Raw genomic sequence first — 13,289 nt, forward strand, 5'->3', positions numbered from 1 at the left:
TTTCTTTCTTTCTTTCTTTCTTTCTTTCTTTCTTTCTTTCTTTCTTTTTTAAAGCAATCGGGGTTAAGTAACTTGCTCAAGGTTACACGGCCAGTTATTTCTGGGTGTGGAGCTGAGTATCTGAGCCTGGAATTCGATCCAGGTCATCCCGACACTGGAGCCGGTGCTCTTACTCACTGAGCCACCTGGCCGCCCCTTGAATAGATATTTCTATCCCCATACTCTAAATGTTAAAATAAAACCTCTTTATAGAATTCTTAGTTTCCTTCAAGGTTAGGCCTTGGAGCCACCTGTGGGAAGCATTTCCCGATTTGTCTCCCCGTGCTCTTCCCCATCACCTAAATTGTTAGTGTTTTCTCTCCTCAAATTGTCCTACATTTACTTACCTGTATATGCACTATATTCCTTCCCAGTAGAGTGTAGAAACAATCTTCTGGAGGATTTGCTTTATTTTTTAATCCCAGCAGCAAGTGAAGTAGATATAGTAGGTGTTTTGGAAGTTTGTCAAACTGGATGAGTAACAGAATTTTTTATTTGAATAACTGAAAATTTTATTTAAGTGGACATAGCTGTAAAGTCACTGGGCTACAAGACTAGGAAAAGGTCCTAGAATATTTGATTTTTTTTTTTGGCAGGACTGTATCAAACAATCTTATTTGTCTCTTCTATCACTCTTTTACAACCATTTTAACCTCATGATCCCCCACCATAAAGAGAATTTATGTTATATCTGCAGATACAAAATGAAATAGAGAATTGAAGCAATTATTCCACTAATATAATTCACAAACATAACTCTGCCTTGACTATCTAGCTAGTTGACTTTTTTTTCCTCTTTTTAATTTAGTCCTGAATTATCAAGGTACTTACCTGAAACTTTCACTTTATTTTTTTTTTAAACATTGACTCAGTGTATTAATTGGTCTCATTCTAGCATGAATTTCTTCATACAATTATGGGTTCTGCTGAGGGGAAATTTCCAGGACAAAATTCTCAAGAATACTTTGCTGTCAATTGGCAAGTGAGGTCAAATTCATACTTTGCTTTTATCTGTATTATTTTCTCTTGTTTCCTACCAAACAACACCATGGAGCAAGACTGCTATGTTTGGGGACTATTAAAACAGTCCAGATTGGAAATTTGTAGAGCAGGCCTACAGATTGTGAAGTGGTGATTAGGAGAAAAGTTAGAGAATTTCATACCCTGGAGATCCTAAATAATAACTTTCCTTTACTTTGCGTTCAGGAGAATAGGGACTTGGGGCACTTCTGGACGTCTCTTCCATCTCGATCCTTCCTCTATGTAACATATCGTGTCTAGGCAGCAATACCTGACTATAATCAAATGGAATCCATCCAGGCATTTGAGATTTTTATTTGCATCAGAGGCTATACCCAATTCATTGAGCAACCTTTATTAGATGTCTTCCTTCTCTGTGGCAGGTGCTGAAGACACAAAGACAAAAGCAAAACAGAATTTGCCTTTAAGGGGTTTTACATTCTATGGGGGTTGGAGATCATGTACATGGATAAGTAAATACCAACTATCTAAAAAGAAACTAATGATAGTGATATCAAGTAAACTGCCTATCTAGAGTCTCCAAAGGGAAAAAATATCAGAGGAAAAAAAGAAAGAGGAAGGAATAGAGACAGAATAAGGACCCTCAGGTCTTTGCTGTTTGAGGCTTAAAATGCATGGTCCCAATAGTGCTCAGTCTTTGATGGATACAGATTTTCACACACCACTGGGTTGCTGTATCAGTTTCATTGACATTTCATTTCCCTTCTTACAGGTCTGTGCAAAGGAATCATTAGAGATGAGGTCACTGTAAGGGAGTTTCATGGTACACATAAATGGCTCTTTAACATGCACTCCTAGGATGATTTGACCAGATGTGGTTCCAGCAGAGTGATATGTCTTTGTTTTCACAGTGCCTGCCCATGAGGAAGATCCCATGCAAAGCCAGTGCGCCTTCAGGATCCTTTTTTGCCCGAGACAACACAGCCAATTTCTTATCCTGGTGCCGAGATGTAGGGGTGGATGAAACATGCCTCTTTGAATCAGAAGGTTTGGGTATGTATCTGCTTCTGAATCTGAGGTGATTCATATAATCTGAAGAGTCTAAGGAGTCTTTCATTGATGGGCAGGGAAAACCAACTAACCAAACAAACAAACAAACAAAAACCCCACCTCAACTGGTTAATGAATACTGTCTTTTTTCTTTCTTTTTTTTTTTTCCTCATAAGAGGAGGAAGTGTGGTAGAGTGCATAGAGCCCTGGGTTTGAAATCATACAGCTTGGATCAGATTCTGGATTCCACTACTGGCTAGTGTTATAACTTTGGACAAGTCACTTTAACCTCTCTGGGCTCAGTTTCCTCATCTCAAAAAAATGTGGGATGGGTTTCTTAAGTTCATAATAAAAATAAATTTAATTAAAAACTAAAGAATCTAAGTTAGGGAAAGATAGATTAGCTGAGATCTCAAGCACCTTCTAGCTCTATAGCTACAATTCTAGGGCAGGATTTCCTAACCTTTGATTTTTTTTTTGGTCATTTACCCCTTTGGCAGTCCAATGAAGCCTCTGGACCCCATTTTAGAGTAATGTTTATAATGTATAAAATAAAATGCAGGGGACCTCAAAGGAAACTTTTAAATACAATTAAGAAAATTTTAAAAAATAGACAACAAAATCACAGATCCCAGGTTAAGAACCCCTGACCTAGAGGCTAATTAGTCATTTCACAAGTTATTAACTTTCATAATCACCTCTTCGGATGTGTTATATTATCAGAATTCTGAACTTTTACAGGTGACTAAACATCACAGTTCCCAATTATTATCATTTATCTTGGGGGAAAAAGACTAGGAAAGGGAATAGGAGCATGAAGCCTTTCTTCTGAAAAATAAGGCTGTTAATAAGGCAAGGCAGAATTGAGGGGATATATTAACTTGGGATGAAATTGTACCATTAGTCGTCATGAGCAATTTGCCTGTGTTGAACGTTCCAGTGTTCCAGTTGAGAATAGTAGTTGATTCTTTCCAGCTGTAAAAACTGTGGAAACACCTTCCTTTTAACCTATGTAATTATCAAAAGTCAAATTGAGAGGTATTTGAAGGAAGCTTAGAACAGATACTTCATGCTTTATAAAGAAAACAACGTTTTTCTCCTTCGATGAATGACGTTTGAGACATTTGTACTGGCCTCTTATGATTTCTTGGTGAGGAGGATTCAATTCAATACAATCCAACAAGCATCTATTAGGCACCTACTAGACGTTGTGTTAGGCATTAGGAATACAAATACAAAAATCCAAACTAACTTCAAGGAGTCTGTAATTCCATATTTTAATGTTGACTTTTCTTGGATTGAAGCTTCAGTCTTCAAACCCTTTATTATCAAATATGCTATGGAGAATGGAAAAGAACCAAGTGGGAAAAGGGAAAAAAACAAAAGGAAGCGTACTTTCATTTGAGTTAGACTTGTCATTAAAAAAAAATGAAATCCCACTAAAAATAACCTGCAAGTAAGTATCACCCTTTTTCAACTCAGCTCAAAAAGGGAGGGAAGTAAAACCAAAAATCCACTGCTGAATATCCTTTAAGATATGTCCTTGTATGATTACAATACATGATAGTGAAAGACCAACATTTTTCAAATTTAGGGAAATCATATAGGATCATAGATTCGGAACCAGTGAGAGTGTTAAGAGATTGTTCATTAATCCAACACCTTCAACTGGCAGTTGAGGAAACTGAAAAAAAGAGGTGACTTGCTTTCAGGTCATATAGGTAATAAATATAAAAACTAAGATTCAAATCTTGGTCCGTGACTTCAAAACTTTTCTCACTCTGAAATCTTCTGTATTCCCTGCCTTGTCCCCCATAGTCTGGACTTGGGATTTTGCTTGGTACAAAGAGTGTCTAGTGAGGAAGCTCCCTCTTCCAATGCACTTTAGCAGCCCTTCTTCAATGGATACTCTTAAGAGTTACCATTGGATGTTGAGAGGTTTGAATGATTGGCTCAACCAGTAAGTTTCAGAAATGGGACTGGAATAGTCTTTCTGACTCTGAGGCTGACACTACTATTCCTAGAGGACAGTAGCTTAGATGTTAAAGAATCTGCAGTGGCTGTGTCATCATTTAATCTTTGCAGCTAGAAGGAACTGTGAAATCAATCAATCAAGTATTTATTTCTTGTTGCTGTTCAGTCATTTCTGACTCTTTGTGACCCCATTTGGTGTTTTCTTATCCAAAATACTGGAGTGGTTTGTCATTTCCTTTCTCCAGCTCATTTTACAGGTGAGAAAACTGAGTCAAACAGGGTGAAGTGACTTGACCAGAGTCACCCAGTTAGTAAGGGTATGAAGCCAGATTTAAACTAAGGAAGATGAGTCTTCCTGACTCCAGACCCAGTGCCTTATCTGTTGTGCTACTTAGCTGCCCCAAGTATTTATTATATACTTACTATGACCCAGGCACTGTACTTCATGCTGGGGCTACAAAGACAGAAACAAAAAGTCTCTAGCTCCATGGCCCTACATTAGGCAAAACTAGAACGGAAAGCTTAGAAAGTTGTATTAAATATTTAGATTAGCAATCAGGTAGGTCATAAGACAAAAGCATTCATTGTAAATATTTTCTCTTAGATAATGCCATTTCTACCTTTTGATAAATATGTCTATTCACTTCCTATTCTAATGTTCCATAGTGGCATGGAGGCCAATCAGAATTCTTGAATGCTAGAGGGAAGTAGTAGGAAGTGAGATAGCCAGGTGGGGCAATAGACAGAGAGCAGGGGTGGAGTCAGGAAGACCCAAGTTCAAATCTGGCCTCTGGTATCTAGTAGCTGTGTGACCTGGAGCAAGCCACTTAATTTATGTTTGTCTCATTTTCTTCAACCATAATAGTGGGGATAATAATAGCACTGCGCTCCCAGAGTTATTGAGGACCAGGTAAAATAAAAAGTAAAGGACTTAGCACATAGCATTCTATAAATGGTAGCTATTATTATTAATAATCATATGCAATTACTGAACAAGCAAACTTTAGACCAGATATCCTTTATCTCATTTATGTCATGGACCCTTTTGGCATTCTGGTGCAGCCTATGGACCTCTTCTTAGAATAATGTCCTTAAAAGTATAAAGTAAAATTGCTGTGTTTGTCTTTCGTTCTTGAAGAGGACCTTGACATCATGGAGATGATGTCATGACTTGCAGTTGACTTGGATTTGAGGGAGGGAGGGCTGTTCAAGGTTACCAGCCTCACTTTCTCCTCCAGAGCTATCTGGATCCAGTAGGCAGATAGTCATCAGGATGACTGTTGATGGCCCAGATAAAGTAAAATACATTGATTACAATGGAAAAAATACATTGAAATAAAGATGATTTTTTTCCATCCAAGTTTATGAATGTTTTGAGGTATGTGGATTCAAGGTTAAGGTACATGGTCTTGTCTGAGGGCCATCCTAGCTAAATTCAGACAGGTTCATTACCAAGTTAACTCCAGAGGAATGAATATTTTCACCATCACAACTCTCCAAGATAATCTATTAATTTAAGGAAGGGTTACAATTTGTATGATGGAGGGAGAATCCACACTCACCAAACTTCAAATGCTTCAATTAATAAAAAGTGTGTCTGTCTTTATTAGTTTAAGGGATATTGGGCAAGTAACTTAACCATTTAGGGCTGATCTGTACTGGTAGAGAGAGTTTCCTCCCAAGAGAAGTCCCTCTGTCAATAAAGTCATCGGTTATTAGAGTAACATTGTATAGAGGACTCTTATTTGACTTTGAGGTCAGGAAGATCTGGATTTAAGACCTTCTGGCATTTGCTGGCTGGGTGACTTTAGGGTTAGGAGACTAAGGATCACATTCCTTGAACTTTTTTTTCTTAATATATATTTTGATGCCTGAGTTTCAATATAATTAGTTTTCTTTGTGATCCTTTGAATTTCATCTTATTCACTGCAAACATTATTCTGAGGGGTCCATAGGTATCACCTGAATGCCAAAGACACAGAAAAAACCATGAACCGCTGCCTAGGCACTTGGACTCTTAATCCTCTCCAATAAACTCTCGAAGGTTCTAAGTTGTAAAACAGCTGTAGATCTTCCTTGGTGGAGGGAGTTTCCCACCAGGAGTTCCTTAAAGCGATGAAATAACAGGTCTGGATACCACCTCTAACCCCCACACCCCAAATTGCTTATGTGTACAAGATTTAGCATTAGAAAAAAAGATAGGAATGGCTATGTTTCAATTTCTTTCAATACTTTCCCATTCTAGTTACAATCTTTCCCTTTTTAATAAGCATAGTGTTTGTTTATTTTTGTTATAGTATCACTAGCAGGAAAATAACTTGGTTTAGTGGATAAAGTGCTGACTTCAGAGAGAGGAAACCCTGAGTTCATGTTTAGCCCAGAACACATTGTGGTTGTGAAACTCTGACCAAGCCTCTACTTTTTAGGGCCTGCAGGTGATGATTCTTTAACACTCAAAGTTATAAAAGAGTCATTCATCAAAGAAGGGATTCCCCCATTAGGAATATTTTTTTTAAATTTTAAATTAGAAAATTTTCTTGCTCTAAATAAATTTGAGGTTCTTAATCTAGCATTTTGTGGTTGTTCAGTTATTTCAATCATGTCTGACTCTTCATGACCCCATTTGAAGTTTTCTTGCCAAAGATACTAGAATAGTTAGCCATTTCTTTCTCCAGTCCATTTTACAGATGAGGAAACTGAGGCAGTGTTAAGTGACTTGCCCAGGGTCACACAGCTAGTAAGTATTTGAGGCAGGATTTGATCTCAGGTCCTCCTGACTTCAAGTTCTATCTATGATGCTTTCTAGTATACCTGTATTAAAAAATATGTGTATATATGTTTTTGATAATTATATTTTATTTTTTTTAAGCAATTGGGGTTAAGTAACTTGCTCAAGGTTACACGGCCAGGTGTTTCTGGGTGGGTGCTGTGTCTGAGCCTGTAAAGTGTCTTCTCAACACTGGAGCCAGTGCTCTTACTCGCTGTGCTACCTGGCCGCCCCGATAATTATATTTTAATAAGTTGACTTCCTTTGAAATCCTGTGAATTTTATGTTATGTATGTAGGATATTATTCTGAGAAGGGGTCTATAGATTTCACCATAGGAGTCAGTAGTGCATGTGCACGCACAAATACACACACACACACACACACACACAAACACACACTAAGGAACCAACCCTGAGATAGGTAGTAAGATGATGTGGTTACAGTCTCCAGAAGAAAAACCTGACCATTCTTAGAATGTTGAATTTAGGATCATGCCAAGCAGGGAAACAGCTGTGCCGTTGGGTTGCAGCGCTAACCCCTGACAAGGGGACTTTAAATCAATTTCTTTTCTCCCAGTGGACTTGCTCTTGCTGGACTTCTGGGTGAGGAGAAGGGAGGCTCTTACTGACACCCGGGGTCACCCTTATCTGTGAATCCATTGGAGGACAAGAAGACAACAATAACCCTGTGTCCTGTGCTTGAAGTGTCATCACACCACTTTTGAAAGGGAATTTAGGACAAGATGCTTGTTCCCCCCTCCCCACCCTGTCCCCTCCTTCACATCTTATAGTCTTCATTTCAATAGAAAATGAGATGAAGAACATCCTTTGTTTCCTGGTGATCTGAAGAACAAATAAAATGAAAAGATATTCCGATGAAGGAAAAAATCTGCTGGAGAGGATGATAAAGCAGAGCACTGTGCTGAGGCCTTATCAAGGGCCCTCTGTTTAGAGCTGCTCAAAAGGTCCTTTCCAGCTTAAAAAAAAATAAGTCCTTATCTCTGTAGCAACTGATATGCCTACCATGCTTCTGTTCCAGTTCTCCTTGTTTCTTGCACAACTGTTTGGGAGAGAATCTGGATTCACAAAATCTCAATCAGCTCTCTTTAGACCCTGCCTAATGACAATCAAGCTCACGATGAAAGAGGGGAGGGCATGATAGGAAAGAGGAACCTGGGATCAATTATAATAATCATTATTGTTGTTGTTTATTATTTTGCCTCTGGAAGCAGTTCTCAAGCATGTACAGCAACATTTTTTTTTTTGCTTCATGTCTGCTTCACCCCTTTCTTGATTGTTGGAGAGATACAATTCTTCCCAGCGCATACGAGACCATCATACAAATTCAACCCTGCTGCTTATCTCCTTATGCCATTCTTGGGAGACAAGGATTTTTTTCCTGAGTGAAATGTCAGCATTTAGCATGCTGGCTATCATATGTGGGGGGGAAAATAAAAGAAAATATTAATGTTTTAGTAATGGGCTGGGCCAGCAGTATTTTTCACAAACTGAAAACAGCTTTGAAATTAAAAGGAGTAGAGAAGGGGGAAAAATCATGTTATGCTACTTAACATGCTGGATTTGGGGGCAAGAGATAAATTTGAATCCCACCTTTGCCTATTTCTCAATATTGATAAGTTTTGGCCTTATGGCAAGCCCACATTTTTGACTTTGCAATTTCCACCCATTGTAACTAGTTTGACCATGTATATACAGAGGGTCTTCCAAGGACGGTAGAATTTAGGAATTTCCTCTTACTTACCTGTCTTTTAATAATCAGGTATTCATCAAGTACCTAGGAAGTGTGCCAGGAAGCATGGAGGTAGGGATTGGGACTGATTCCTTTGGTGAGGAAACTCCTGCTTCAATGCAGGTCAGTACCGTCTCTGCAATTTATAGTCTTAGAAGATTATTAGATATTGGAGGAATTCAATGACTTGTCTCAGAACATAGAGCCATTATGTAACAGAGGGAAGAGTTGACACAGGTCTTCCTGATCTCGAGGCCAGCTTTTTATCTACTACATCATACTCCCTCTATGGAGATAGAAGAACAAAAATTAAACTGTCTCTGCCCTCAGGGAGTGGGCATTCTATTGGGAAGAAACAACATGTAACCAAATCAGTGAATAGAAAGTATATACGGTGTATAAGGACAAATTTCTTTTGAACTAGAGGTTTGAGGGATTACAAAAAATAACATGTTAATATGCCTTTGGATGAGGAAGCTTTTAAGAGGATAGAACCTGCTTCAGGATTGAAGTGTAAAATGTTATGTTTACCCCTAAATTGCATCTCACCTGTCTCTACTGTAAAAGGTAAGTAAATGAAGAATCCCGCCCAAATCCATGGCCTTTTTCACTATGTATGATTGGGAATATTGTTAAACCTTTTTTTATTTTTGCACATGTGATAACTGATGTCAAAAGCATCTCTGAGGGAAAAATGCATATATGTTCTATAACTGAGTAGATTTCTTAAATATTTCTCTGAGACACAGAGAGGTTATGTGACAAGTAAGCTTCAGTGGCAGAATTTGAACTCAGGTCTTCCTAAATCATATCTAGCATAAAACAGCATGAATTAATTTTTAGAATTGTCTTTGAAATATCTACATCTTTAAAATTTCATCTGAACATGATATGACTCTAGTATTTTTACCAACATTATTTTAAATAAATTTATTTTTTAAACCAAAAAGAATGGGAAGAAAAATCATATTATGATGGATAATGTACTTTGGAAACAAGAGGCTTGGGTTTAAATTCTAGTTCTGCCACTGAACTACCTGTATGTCTTAGAGAGGTCATGCCAGATCAATTCAGTATGCATTTATTGAGTGCCTGATACATTCCAGGCAGTGTGCTAGCAATGGGCCTCAATTTCTTAATCGATAAACTGAGGGAATTAAAGTAACGGAGCTCTTGGCTCCCTCCCATCTTTTTGTCAACGATTCCAAAATGTGTCAAAGGTGCTATAGAGTATTTAATATGTTTACATTGATCATGAAAGAATATTCATTTTCACGGTCATAGATACATCCTTGTTACATCAAGACTATCAAATCAATAAGAAATTGAACAGTCAGATAATTATGAAATATCAGAATGAAAGGTACCTCAGTGACCATCCAATCTCACCGTGCCCCTAAAGGAATCCCTTTTAAAACATACAGGTCATCTAGTATTTCTTTGAAGATGAATGAAGGGGAATCTATTTTCTTCAGAGGTAGACTTTAGAAAGCTGTTCCTTATGGCAAGCTTACATTCCTAACTCAGGAAATTCAACCTATTTTTCCCTGTTCTGCTATCTGTAACTAAGCAGAACAAGTCTAATTCCTCTTTATATGACAGTCCTTCAAATACTTAGAGCCCACTGTCATGTCTCTCTGGAGTTTTCTCTTCTCTGGCTGATCAGGTAGAGAATCTACGTAATTGGCATAATTAATATTTTACAAATTTTTACAAAATAATTCTGACCAATCTTATTCTAGATCTTTCTCTGTGTGCCTTTTATGTTATAAATTGGACATCCCAAAATATGTTGGATAAAAATGCATCCGTAACAGTAATTTTAATTATACCTTATAAAATTGATGCTTATAATACATGGTTATTTAAGGTGTGATTAAGTAATGAATTCCATTCTTTAATTAATGTCATATGTTAACTGAGAGTTTTGTTACTTATAATTGACTTTTGCACCTTAAAATTTCTCATGTTTATGAAGCTAATCAGTCTTTAAAATGTTTTCTAGGGGTTCTATTGGGTTGCCTCTAATTCTATCGACAGTGGGAAGCTGAGAGGTGTCTAAAGAGAGGAAAGCATGCTCTAATAACACGTTTGTTTGGAGTAAACACTTGGTTTGTACTAACCATGTCAACATCACAATGTTATTGAATGATTATAGGACTTGGAGCCAGGGAATCTTCTCCATCCGTTTCTCTGAAAAAAGAATCTGCTCAACAAGAAAAGGGTTTGCTCTCTGCTATGCTAGCATGCTACTGTATTGTGGTTTCTTTTGGAACATCCCCTCTTTTGTTGTGGTGACTGTATTTGTCATGTCATGCTTGTGATTTTGCTCTGTGAACCTGTCTTCTGATGTAGTGTATTGATGATGACCTCTGATGGTCATAATTCTCTGGTCCAACCATGATTATTGTTATGGAAATGACAAATGCTGTCCGAAGGGCTCCCCATTGCAGTCCTGGCTTTGCCCTCCTGTCAAGAAACCCAAGGGTTTTGAATGCTGATTTTCAAAATACATCATCAACTGTGCATCTCAGGGTAGTGTGTTGCATCAGAAGAAGGTTCTGTGCCTGTTTACTAATGTTTGACTAAACCAGCTATGTCTCAAGACGTAGTTTGTTATTTTGAGGGCCATAGAACCATTTTAGGGGGGGAATGTTCCCTAATTTTTTTAGTGCCAAGGAAAAACAGTAGCAATGTCTTTGTCCATATGACTAGTTTGTGTATATCTATACATGGATTATTTTATGACTAATCCAGGAAAATATTGAATTTAGATTTTGTAGTTAATGCCTACACTATTTATGTATTACTTTATCAACATCAGCTTACACACAACCTCTCTTTGGGATAGGGGTACACTGAAAATTCTCTCCACTCACTGAGCTCATATAAAGTTTTTTGAAACTAAACACAGAGAGAGGGTAGATAACATATTCGTTTTTGTAAAATTGGTTCATTCCCAACATGAAGTGTGGTGCAGAGAGGATTTGAGAAGGGGTTGAGTTAGGGAAAATAGATTTCTGCCTCTTCTGAAATTAGGATTACAGAAGGGGTTGTCTTGTCTAGCCCTATCATTGTGTAGGTGAAGAAACAAGCCCCAAATGGTTAAGTGACTACCAGAGGAAAGGTGTCAGAACTAGATTTCAAACATAGATCCTCTAACTTCAACTCCAGTGCTCCATCTGTTATCTCCTGATTGAGTGCTTTAAAATCTTCAAAGTGATTTCATATATTTTGTCATATTTGAGCCTCAGAACATCCTATTAAGGTAGACAGGACTATTTAATTTCTTGCTCTATCATTTTACCTCTATCTCTTTGGACAAGCTCCTTAACTTCTCTGAACCTCAGTTTCCTTTTATGTAAAATGAAGAGGTCTGGATAAAATGATTTTGAAAATCCTTCCAACTCTCAATCTAAACCTGGGGTGGGGAACCTGTGACCTCAAATCTACATGTGGCCCTCTTGGTCCTCAAGTGTAGTCGTTTGACTGAATCTAAATTTCACAGAACAAACCCTTTTTCATTAAGATTTATTTTATTTAGATTCTAAACCATGTTGTTGTTATAGTAATCCCTTTGTTGTTTAATCATTTCAGTCATGGCTGAGTCTTCGTGTCCCCATTTGGGGTTTTCTTGGTAAATATTCTAGAGTGGTTTACCATCTCCTTCTCCAGCTCAATTTACAGATGAGAAATTGAGACAAACAGGATTAAGTGACTTGCCCAGGGTCACACAGCTAGCAAGTGTCTGAGGCTGGATTTCACCTCAGGTCTTCCTGATTCCAGGCCTGACACTCTATTCACTGAACCACATAGACACTCTGTTAACCCTTTATAGATAAGTGTGGTTCAATGTTTAAATGATCCACTTAAGGTTAAATTGCTAGTGATAGTGACAAGTCAGGATTAGAATCCAACACTTCTGATCATCTAATCCAGGGCGCTTTCTACTGCACTATGTTGCCATAGATTAGAAGGTCATGTGTCTGAAACAGGATGACTCAATTTGAAGTTAATAACTCTATTCAAGATTAAGACAAGTTTAGCTGATTAAAATTTTTTCCTTTAATTTCCTCCTTGCGTGAGGATTAAAAAAAACATGCCCTCCCTGAGGAGTTGAAATTAATATTGTAGTATAAAAAGCATATGGATAATAGAATTTTATGAGGGCAACTCAATAACTTTCATAACCTTGTCCATCTGTTAAACTGTAATGTAGCTAGTTGAATCATACTTTCACTGCAGAATGCAGTGTGTTCCTATGTGCACTATGGCATAGAAACTTCGTTCATTACTTAGACATTAGGCTAATCTTATATTTCTAAAGCAGGCAAAATTCCATTTGACATTTGATGCCTACAAGATTTTGACAGAATGCAGAGCACTGAGTTGGGCCTCCTGTGATGGAGGTTGAATGGCAGATTGGGGTTCTATTTCCCTGAGGAAATAATTAGTTTTCTTCCAAATGGTTTGATCATTAAAAGAAAAAGAAGAAAAAAAAAACTTTCCAAAGGCAATGATCACTTTGCAAAACTCTGACTTTTAAAATTAAAATCCACTAAGAAGGAAGAAAAAAATGAGCAAAAAATTCCAATGGATTATAAGGATGGATGGATAGATATGAATGAATAGGTGTATGGATGGATGGCTGGATAGATAGATAAATAGATAGGTAGACATATAGATAGATAGATAGATAGATAGATAGATAGATAGATAGATAGATA

The 13,289-nt window shown here is 37.5% G+C and overlaps 1 protein-coding gene across 4 annotated transcripts in view; it reads left to right on the forward strand.

The window, feature by feature from the left end:
• The window catches only part of GAS2 (growth arrest specific 2), a 152,786-nt gene that overhangs the window by 61,869 nt on the left and 77,628 nt on the right, over positions 1-13,289 (forward strand). For all 4 annotated transcript variants that reach the window (XM_069091304.1, XM_069091303.1, XM_069091306.1 and 1 more), the window contains exon 4: positions 1,932-2,073. In XM_069091304.1, the coding sequence (XP_068947405.1) occupies positions 1,932-2,073 (142 nt within the window). The remainder of the gene's footprint in view (positions 1-1,931; positions 2,074-13,289) is intronic.

Source organism: Petaurus breviceps, unplaced genomic scaffold, assembly GCF_028583685.1.
Source record: "Petaurus breviceps papuanus isolate PSGF00001 unplaced genomic scaffold, PetGlider_PUasm1.0 188, whole genome shotgun sequence".
NCBI classification, from domain to species: domain Eukaryota; kingdom Metazoa; phylum Chordata; class Mammalia; order Diprotodontia; family Petauridae; genus Petaurus; species Petaurus breviceps.